General features: G+C 36.7%; 1 protein-coding gene across 1 annotated transcript; it reads right to left on the reverse strand.

Annotated features, from left to right (window-relative positions):
- Positions 1–983: 983 nt before the first annotated feature.
- On the reverse strand, positions 984–10,294 carry LOC137087634 (SLAM family member 8-like). Its single transcript, XM_067452072.1, has 3 exons — positions 10,151–10,294; positions 1,953–2,261; positions 984–1,777 (listed from the first exon to the last, which is right to left on the reverse strand). Exons 1-3 carry the CDS (start codon positions 10,212–10,214, stop codon positions 1,482–1,484), a joined length of 669 nt encoding a protein of 222 aa, XP_067308173.1. The 5' UTR covers positions 10,215–10,294; the 3' UTR covers positions 984–1,481.
- Positions 10,295–11,226: the final 932 nt, after the last annotated feature.

Below are 11,226 nucleotides of genomic sequence, written 5' to 3' on the forward strand. Positions count from 1 at the left end.
TGGGTGTGGAGAAATATGCATGCTTTATGCAAATGTATGTTTATGGATTCCAAGTCCAACACCTGTGATTGGCCAACTGCGTTGTAGTAATCTACAAACATGTCTGTGATTGGCTACATTACTCACCGAGGCGAAAACACGTTAGAAATGTAATCATTTGACGAGTGCAAATATACACACTGGATCTTTTGCTATCTCCTTTTCGGTGATAATACGCTATTATTACGATCACAGACAAGCAGTTATGGGCAGCCTTTCCCTCTAAAAGCAGAAGCAGCAGGTGTCAGTGGTTTGAGTGAGAAAATTACACGCTATTATCAAGTCCGTCTCAAGCTCGGAACAGCGATGCCCATGGGGTTCTCAAATATTGTTTCAAAAAATGTTGAGGGTTGAGTATGTCCAGGTTTTAATTGTGCCCAAGTTATTTATACTGATTCTAAAAATATTTTAATCATGACAAGAACTAGATCATTTAGGGCAATATAAACAATTCACATTCAAATATAACCATTCAAATGGTCTCAAAAATGGGTGGCCTGTTTCTTAAAGGACAACTCCGGTGAGAAATGACCCTAGGGGTAATTAACAGATGGTTAGCGAGTAGATCGTTCTCTGGGATGCGTTTTCATGAAAATCGAATGTAAAGAGTTTTATCACTAAAAACTGATTAGCTAGTCTATGGGGCACAGGGTAGTGAAATTAAATCGCTAGTTAACACCACTAACAAGGCTCAAAATAGCCAAAAACACGGTAGCATAATGAGGGTCCCTATATGCAAACCGAAGCATTGAGAACGTTGTAAGAGTACAAACAGTTTAATAAGAAGATACTTTATAAAGACAGTACATTACGCATTCACGGACAGGCACCATCTTGGAAAACAGTCTCGATGAATCGATCCACGAGCGCTGTTCTAAGTGAGCTGGTCGATAGGAATTAAGTTTGTGAAATGTAATAACATGGACATTTTTATCATAGCATCCCACACTGTAAAAAAAAAAACATATTGTTGGTTTAACTTAAAAAAGTAAGTAACCTGTCTTAAAATTTTGAGTTTATTGAAATTAAAAAATGTAGTTGATACAATGAAGGAAATTTGTTCGATAAAAAGAAACTCAAAATATTATTGTATTTCAACCACATAAAAAATATGATAAATCATTAAAATAGCACTATTTGGCATGTTTCACTGGGTCTTCACAAATAAAACACACAATTACCCAATATGCTTACAAAATCTTTTAATAATATTTTAATAAAGGTTATCAATTCTCAAAAATGTTCATCGTATTAACTCAAATTTTTAATTTCAATGAACTCAAAATTGAGGCAACCAGGTTACTTATTTTTAAAATAATTGTTTCAGTGCAGAGAACGATCTACTCTGTAACCATCTGTTAATTACCTCTGGGTTCATTTCTCACCGGAGTTTTCCTTAAATGGTCTTTATTTTATAATATAACATTTTTAATATTTAGAATTTAATCCTTTGGTATTTTTACACAGAACCTCAACTCCGCAGGTTTCCCGCTGCACTCTACAGTCTTGACGGTGTGTTTGGTGCTGACGGTGTTGTTAACTGTGCAGGTGAGTGTAGCTCTGTCTGCTAGATTGACGCTGATACTCAGGTTGGGTCCAGTCGTGACCGAATCTCTGAATCTCCAGCTGTAGGAGCGATTCGGATCGCCGGACGCCTGACACCGAAGATGAAACATGCAGACGTTGTTTGACTCCATCCAGGAATCATTGTACTCAATCTGTACATCTCTGATCAGATCTATAGGAGACAAATATGCAAAAGTTAATATCCATAATACGTTTCCTTTATAAAGAAACTAATTAACTTAAAGTGAATGACTTTGGACATATTTAACTCCAGTAACTCCAGTGTTTTAGAATTTGCCGTTTACATCACAACATTGACAGAATAAATATGAAGACATTAAACTCACCATGAACATGCAGCACAATAGTTTTGGTTGGAAGTTGATAAGATTTTCTTTCCGCAACAATAGTGAAGGATCCAGAATCCTGGAGTGTCAGGTCTTCTACTGTTATACTAATATTGTCCTTATTCATCTTTAACCTTCCTTGAAATAATCGAGGATCCAGACGATTGATCTGACCTTCGTCATACTCAGCCAATTCCTTCCCATTATAGTTCCACCTTACTTGAAGATCTTTTGGATAATCAGCCTTTAAATCCAGCGAGTCTCCGACAGCTTTGTGCACATGAACATCTGGATCATAAGCACGTGACCCTACAATACACAACAATTACACAAAATCACATGAGATTCATTAAATACCAGTTTAACAACACCAACAGAACCAATGAGAGAAGGGAACAAAGACAGATGACAAATATTAAATGCACCATCAAAAGCCTCTTGAGTTTCCAACACCACAGACCATCTCACACTTCTCACTATACTCTTAGAAGAAAAGGTTCGAGCGCCTTTTATGCTAAAAGGCGTTCTATAATGACAAGAAAGAACGGTTTTTGGCACTTAAAAGGGGTCTATATAGAACACTATAAAAATAAAATCTTGGCAAAAATCTCTTAATTTTGAGTTATTTTTTCCCAAAATAAGACAATTACTTTAGCTTGTCTAGTAAATACTTCTTGTTTTAAGAATGTTTAGATGTTTGGACTAGAAACAAGACAAAAATACTAAGTGAGAAAAGCATTTTTGGCGGTGAACCTTTTAGGGTTTCCAACTACGTAGCGCTGATAGAACCTTTTAATTCTAAGAGTACTTCACTATTACCATCTTGAGAACGGCACGGCAGCACAGTCAGACTGAAGAATAACTTTATTCACAGTCAGACTGAAGAATAACTTTATTCAAACAACAGACAATCCTCATTATGCTACCGTGTTAGTCAGGGCGTGAGTGGCTGCTGAAGTGTTCAAAATCATGAGTGACCCCAAGTCTTCAGACATATTGCGAATCTTATATCTTATTCATGCTGCTTTCATAGGCTAATCAACATATGAAATAAAAAATATATAGGCCTATTAATATTATAGGCTAATATTTAGGCCTAAACATAGCCTATTTAGTTTCATATTTAGGCGTCTTTAACCCACGGCTGATGAAGGTGCCGGCGATATTTCTTCCTTTAAGACAGCGGAAAAAACTCACAATACTGCGTAATTTTTAGCCACATAAGTTAAATAAATAATTATAAACTATAAACGGTCTACTTTATTCATTCTTTACAGATGACAGTAATCCTGGATGCCAGCCGAATTTAGCCCCGCCCACAACATTTTTAGGTCGGGCGGTTCGGTCTGGACTCACTCCATAGAGGAGTAATTATCTCCAAACAGAAACTGTTTGGACAATTACATTTTTGGGTTGAAGTACCCCTTTAAAAACAATCATATTTTTCAAGAGTACTGTAGTACGAGCAGCTGTCTTTATACTATGAGTATGTCTAAATGATCCATTTGCCAAATCGGGAAATGACAGGTAAGGGGTTAACACATAGCCTAATTTAAGTAAGACACTGATATCTATCTTTCATGAGGCTATCATTGAAATATAGTTTCATTACATTTCATTTGATCTATTAAAAAAAGTTAAAACTTTTAAAGAGGAAAAAATGTTTGTCTTTAAAGGTAGGGTAGGACGGACTGATCTAAAACACTTTTGTCCAAATTTGTTTAAACTTTCTTTAAATGTCAATACATAATTAAAATGTAAGTACTCTGAAAAGGAGAGTATAAAAATCGAGTGACTCTAGACTTTTTAATCTGCAATAAACACTGCTCATTATTTTCGTTCGGGACGAAACAAATGATTGGCTTGGGCGACTGTCACTCTCTCTCGCTACCATGGTGACCACCGCTTTCGCTACAGGATCCGCCCACATGCGCACGCTCATTTGATTTGAGCAGTTCAAGAGGCAAGAAACCTCGGCAAAATACTGGCAGAGAAAGAGCATTCAAAATCCACAGTGCAGGGTTTTACAGTCAGCGAAGGCAAACAATGAAAAAAAGGAAGACAGTACGAGAAAAGGCAATGCACAGAAAGTCTTTGGCTAAACAAAGAAATCAAACGCGAGTAAATATCAGCGTGGCTTTTCAACGATGGTGAGAACTGAGGGACCTGAAAAACGACTCATTGCTGGCTGTATTTCTGCTGGACAGGTCATCTTTCATTTTGATTATACATTTTTTTGGTTTATGTTTTCATGAAGCATGTATCAAGAGCACATGAAGCTGCCTAATATAGCTAACATAAGATCACTTAGAATAAAGTTACAATATTATACACTTAGTCATTAGTAGAGATGATAAATACTCAATATTCTTAGCTCAAGTTGATCGCTGTTGTGTTGAATTTCTCAAAATTTAACTTTAGATAACAAAATGCATGTGTGAAAGCTAGTATACCGCATCCAGGAACTTTTTTTAGAACTAAGTTAGCTTTAGCTGCTAATCAACAATGCTTTCATCATGGAAACTCTTACATGAAAAGCACATTATATGTTATGAACAGTGATGCCAGTAACGCGTTACTCTAATCTGACTACTTTTTTCCAGTAACGAGTAATCTAACGCGTTATTATTTCCAAACCAGTAATCAGATTAAAGTTACTTATCCAAGTCACTGTGAGTTACTATTTTAGTCATTTTCCTTAGTAAAAAACGCAGTAATCAGATTACTTTTTCAAAGTAACTGTGGCAACACTGTTTATGAATCTGACACGAAATTAATCATAGTATAACTGATGTTATTGGAAAAACATGATGCTACCCGTTTTTAGCTTTGCGTTATAAATATAACTAGCTCGTTACCAAATCAAACAAAAATATATTTTAAACTTTACCAGTACCCGTATTCTAGCTTGATAGTGAGCACTAAAAGACATCTTATTTGTTTATATTCATACTGATAAAGTTAGATGTTTTATTACATGTGATTCTGACATTATGTCACTACATGCTCCTCTCAGGTCAATAAAGCGTCTTCCAGCTGATTGGTTGGTGAGGCGTGTTCATGTGTTTTGTGGGCGTGGCTTTGGAAAGAGCCCAGAAGGGAGAAGGTGGAGTGAATGGAAATAATGAGCTGTCTTTAAAACAGTCGTGAGAGGTCTACAGTTGAGGTCAACCGATTCATCGGATTTGCCGATTAATCGGCACTGATAGCTGATTGGTGGAACAATCGGCTATCGGAAAAAATCAATACCAATAGTTTTTCCGGTTTGGGTCCGTTGCGGGAGCGGCTGAGAACGCTGCTGTCATAGGGTCTGCTGGCATTATATAGCGCGAGAGCGGCCTCTAGAGGCCAAATAAAAAACTATCACTGTTTACCGTGAGGCTGCGCTCAGAGACGCTGACACATCTGATGCATGTTTAAAACACCAACAGAGAAACGGTATGAATACAGAACACTTCAGTACATGTTGCCAAATCATTATTAAGTAATTAATTTGTTGACTAGATGCTTTAGCAGGGGAAGAACAGCATATGCACTTTGTCATTGAGCCTGACAGGACGCTAATATTAGCAGCAACGGATACCTCAAGGATTTAAAACGATGTAACTGAGAAACTTTTTTTGATATGAGAAACTGTATCATGCATCCGACAGAAATATAAACGCATTAGACGTCAATACATATGTTGTTATTTTGATAAGAAAACTGTTGTGTTCTAAAAAAGCGAACTGTTTGGATTTATATGAAATGATAACACTTAATATAATACAATAATATTCAATTTGTAACATTAAGTAAGGTTAATAAATGTTGTAGAAGTATTATTCATTGTTAGTTTTATCTGTTAACCTTTTTTATGCATTATGAACTAACATGAATGATTAAGGTAGAATTGTATTGCTGGAATATTAATACATGCTGTAAAATGTACATTACATAATGCATTTAGTTCATGTAAGCTAGCTAAATAAATACATCATTGTTAACAAAGGGGATTTGCAGTCTGTTACCTGACATTTACATACATGTTTCTAGGTTATAGCTAAAGAAACATTTATTTGTAATATTTTAATGTTTTAGTTATTTACTGTAGAATTTTTTTTCTATTACAACTCATTTTAATATTTTAATATTTACATATGAAATTTAAAAAAAAAATCATGGTTCAGTACTTTTTTTATTTCTTGTAATAAAGTTCAGCACTGTTTTTTTTACCGTTTTTTACTGGTTATTTTATGTATTATTATTATATTTTAATCTAGTATCTTTTTTAAAACTATCGGTCAATTAATCGGTTATAGCGAGGTCCAACCTAGCTACCGGTATCGGTAAAATCCACTATCGGTCAACCTCTAGTCTACAGACACTCAATTTTTATACTTTCTTTTTCAAAGTACTTACATTTTAATTATGTATTGATATATAAAGAAAGTTTAAACAAATGTGGAAAAAAAGTTTTTTAACCAAATTCTACCTACCCTACCTTTAATTCATGGGATCAAGACTTTAAAGCTGTTTTATAGACTGTAGTTTAACTGTAGGCCCGTTTCATGTAAATGTAAGATCATGGTAGTCACAGGGTAAAACACATAGACTGTAAAAATTCATTTATATTTTCGGATATAAAAAAAATATATGTATATAAAAGTAAATATAATATAACTTTTAATATAAAATTAAAAAATATTTCAGATTCAGCCCAGGTCTGTTCATCAAAATAATAGTCTTATAGCAGTAGTAGGCTACCGCTTCTTAAACTCGGGCAGGTCCTCGGGCTTTCTTCTGTGCAACTTAATGGGTTTCACAGAAAAAAATGTGTATCCGATATAAGAAATATTAAATCACCCGGCCTGTTTTATTTAATTGTGCGGAGAAAAATCTGTGTGGTGAGGCTGCACTGGACAACGAAGAGCAGGCTAAAGCACAGACCAATGTTCAGTTCCACTTCAGAATAATAGGACTATTACTAAATTAGGAAATATTAATCAGAAGAACACAAGTGTGTGACAGTTTGTCTGACAGGACCGTATGTAACTGCCTTTATGACGAAGCTCATGGGCGTGGACACAGAGCAGCTCAATTGTCCTGTATGCAACATTTTACCATCCATAAAAAAAGACTGGAACAGTAAAATATTCGGTCAGAAACAATTTTAACGTAGCCTAAGCACGAACGATCTTGAATTAAATTGTTGTGGTATCGGATTATAAGCATCAACCATGACTGTTGACATTTTTTATCTGTGGGAAGGGTAGAAAAGTCTCCTGCCCAGCCTGAACATGAAGTGTGTCCATGTGAGCAGCTTGTTTTGATGATTCGCTCCGTCATTTCCACCTGACAATGCACATGTTTGGACAGATGCAAATGTTAGGGGCGTGCATATTAATGATCCCCAATGCTTGCGTCACTGTTGGGTTTATGTTGAGAAGCACTTATTTTTCCGTGGTGTTTTGGATTCACGAGATTTACATAAGAAGGAGGAGGCAATGGTGTTTGAGACTCACAGTATGTGATGTCCATGTACTGAACTCTGATTATTTCACTATGGCAAGGTTAATTCAATTTTTAATTCTAAGGCCTAGTCCACACGTACACGTGTATTTTTATTACCGGAGTTTTTCCTCTAGGGCTGCACGATAAATTGCAATAAAATCGCACGCGATTTGGCAGAGGCTGCGATAATTGCATGCGCAGCTTCTCAGGACAGCACAGCTGTGATCAGTAGTAAACACTGCTCCGCAAGCCAGAGGGCGCTCTCGCGCAGGGAACTCCAAGTATATCCCGCAGAAGTACGATAGCTCAGGTCATTCACGGAAATCGCTATAGCTATGAAAAAAAAAAAAAAAGAACATCATACTATCGGTGAGCTGAATAAACATATTAAAACGCTTGTTGCTTTTTCAAATGCATGTTATAAGCAACTCAAACTTGCAGTGCTTTTAGATGGAACAGCATTTACTACTGATCACAGAGCCGTCCTACACTGAAACCCCCCCCCCATAAAAGATCATCGCAGCCTTTGCTAATCACGATAAGCCAAATCGCGATAAGCATGTTTTCATGTAAAATGCGATTTATCGTGCAGCCCTATTTTCCTCCTCCGTTTTAAAAAACAATCGCGTCCACACAAGCACGGTTTTAAAAAAAAATCTGTCCACATGAGAACGCAAAACTACGCTATAATTGGCTGCCTGATTTCCACATGGGTCCCACTGCACCGATGCACATTGCACTGACTGAGGGATGCCATGGGCTCAGTGAAACCCTTCTACAAGTTCCTTTACTTTGGACTCAGTGACAGGTAACTGTACAGGTGCAGGGCCGAAGTGGACTGTATAGCTTCACACACTCGCTTTACTATTTTGCATTAATTGCATTCTGGCACCTTTGTTCTGCAATACAATGAAATAACTGAACATCTGTAGGATATACATGTGATAAGCGCTGTTAGTGGAGTCCACCGCATAGAATCGACTCACGTAAATCAAAAGGAGATGTGGAAAATCTGACGTCAAACAAAGGAGAGAACGGCGCGCACTTCAATTTAAAAAAACGAAATCTCCGGTTTCACCATCTACACGACAACGCTGTAACCGGAGTTTCTAAAAATCTTCACCCTGGCCGGAGTTTTCAAAAAAGTCCGGTTTGAGTAACCGGTTACAGCGTTTGCGTGTGGACGAACAGCCAAACCACGTAGAAAAAGCTGCGGTTTTGAAAATAGCCGTGTTCGTGTGGACAGGGCCTAAGACACCTTTAATTTCCATCCCTGGTGCGCGCCATCTACGGGTGACGTCACGTATTTTGCGAAATGCACAGAATTGTGATGTGTCGCCCTCCATTCGTCGCAAAACAGATATCCAATATAAACGATACAAAATTGGCCTACGAAACATTCTGTATTCTTCTACAACTGTGTATTAAGTTAAAGGTTTTTTGCTGATTAGAACTTAAAATGCGATGAGGTCTTAAAATATTTTGAGAAGGTCTTAAAAAAGTATTAAAAAGGTATTGAAATTATCTTCAGGATTCCTGCACATAGCCTACCCTGTCTCAGTATTTCACACGCCCCGTCATCAGCGCTCGGCGGGCCCCACTCTCTCCACCACATTACCTCAACAGCCGCCTATTGTTTTATAAATGTTGCATGCTTGAAAATAACACATTGTTCCAATAGCACTGAATCACAAGTGAACTAAAAAAAAGTGTTGCAACAGAATAACGGTCTGTTACAACAGGCCACATTTTCTAAAGATAAGGCTTGAGGTTTCCTGAGCTTAACTTTTCTCACAGATGAAACACGCATAAGACTTAAACACAACATGCACTGTCAGAAAAAAAGGTACATTGCTGTCACTGGGGCAGCACCCTAAGGTACAAAACTGAAAAGGTATCTTAAAGGTACTAATACACACTCTTAAATTTATTTATTTATTTAATTCGTTTATTTATCAGGGACGATGTACAAAATACATTAATCTTACGAGAATATGTTTTGTACCAGAATTAGCTAATGCTAGTTTCCATCTGCAGTCCCTGGGCAGGTTCACACAATATTAAAACATTACATTACAATGAATTTCAGTAGCACTAACAAATACATACAATATTAGGAAAACACTAATCAAAAAACCATCACAAGCTAAAATATATACTACATAGTCAAAAACATTTTACACCTATAAAATTTAAATGTGCTGATGCTGACACAACTGGTTATCAAGTATGTGCTTCTTTAAGTACTGATTAATTAAATGATTAATTAAATTAAATAAGTTAATAAAGTACTGATATGTACCATTTAGGGGTGAGTAAGGTACAAAGATGGACCTTTTCACTTTTGTACATTAGGGTACCACCCCAGTGAGAGCACTGTACCTTTTTTTCTGAGTGTGCATGATCATTTAGATCAAAAATAAAGTTAAAAATATATTTTTTTAAAAATGCATTGCGCTAAACATATGTTTACATGATGCATACAAGATATATAGACCTATGTATGCATAAACCAAGACTTGAGATTCTTCGGAATGAAAAGTGTGTTATAAATAAAATCTAGTAGTAGTAGTAGTAGTAGTAGCCCTAGTATTTATGAAAAAGAAACAAAAGCAGTTTTTCCAATGCATAATTCTCATAAAGACCAAATACAAATCAGGAAGTGTTAACTACCTGTTGAGACTTTAACTAATGTTTCTACTCACCCTGGAGAAGGAAAAGCAGGAGAACTGCTAAAATGGAGCAGCAGGACTCTTGAAAGACGTTCATCTCCAGACGTTTAGGCGACAGACTGAGGCATCTGAGGCTGAAGAGAGAAAACACTTCCTCACAGCGACCACTTCGAGTCACAGTTTTGAGTCTAATGCATGTATGCGGTGCAGGAGCCCTGTCGTATGGAAGCCCGTTTCCGCCACTAAATAATAAAAAAATAATAATAATTGCGACTTTTTAACTCACAATTCTGACTTTTTTTCTCACAATTGCGAGTTATAAAGTCAGAATTGTGAGATATAAAGTCGCAATTGCGAGTTATAAAGTCATTGATCTGCAGCGTCCCGACACGAGTTGTGTCGTGAACACATTAGGCTATAATAAGTATTTTAACTGTAGTTTTAGCTGATAATGATGAATGATTGTCTTATTACCTGAGTGGCATTAATATCTCTGAGCAAACGCGCTCTTGAGGGGATTTTAAATGCAAGCTTTGGCACTGAAACATTCATATTCTGATGTGTTATTATGGAAATATAATCCCCAGAACATCACCACCCTCAGAATGTGCTGTAATTCACGATTTCCTTAGAGAACGAGTGTGTTGACACGTCCAGTTCGGCATATGACATATGTCGCTATACATACAGTCACCTGAGCGTGGCGCTGCTGGGATCATATTTCATAAATAACGAATCATTAATAACATATTTCATTAATAACGCATCAGAATATGCTGTAAGGCAGGATTTTGTTTGAGAAAGAATTTTATTGACCTCCATATGTGCTCGGTTTTGATCATATTTGAAATAATAAATTAATTGTAAAAGGCTCTGTTACCACTTCAGTTCAAACCTCAATGTCAAGGTTATTGGTGCATGTGCGCGCACGCACACACACACACACACACACACACACACACGTGCGGTTGAATGGTGTTGAACCTGACAGAGAAACAGTGAGTTCTGCCGCCGAACAGTTGCAACAGAAATATGAGGTTGAGATGGAGCAGTTTTCATTAAAAGCCTACCTGTAAATAATAATCTTATATGTTTTAATAAAAGGCCCA

The sequence above is a fragment of the Pseudorasbora parva genome, chromosome 1 (assembly GCF_024679245.1).
Source record: "Pseudorasbora parva isolate DD20220531a chromosome 1, ASM2467924v1, whole genome shotgun sequence".
In the NCBI taxonomy this organism is placed as follows: Eukaryota; Metazoa; Chordata; class Actinopteri; order Cypriniformes; family Gobionidae; genus Pseudorasbora; species Pseudorasbora parva.

Excerpts from the sequence above, each read along its gene's own strand:
- LOC137087634 (XM_067452072.1), bottom strand. The coding sequence starts at position 10,214 with ATGAACGTCTTTCAAGAGTCCTGCTGCTCCATTTTAGCAGTTCTCCTG. Across the intron at positions 2,262-10,150 it reads CCTGCTTTTCCTTCTCCAGG|GGTCACGTGCTTATGATCCA; the intron begins GTGAGTAGAAAC and ends TGTGTATTGTAG. Across the intron at positions 1,778-1,952 it reads TATTGTGCTGCATGTTCATG|ATCTGATCAGAGATGTACAG; the intron begins GTGAGTTTAATG and ends TGTCTCCTATAG.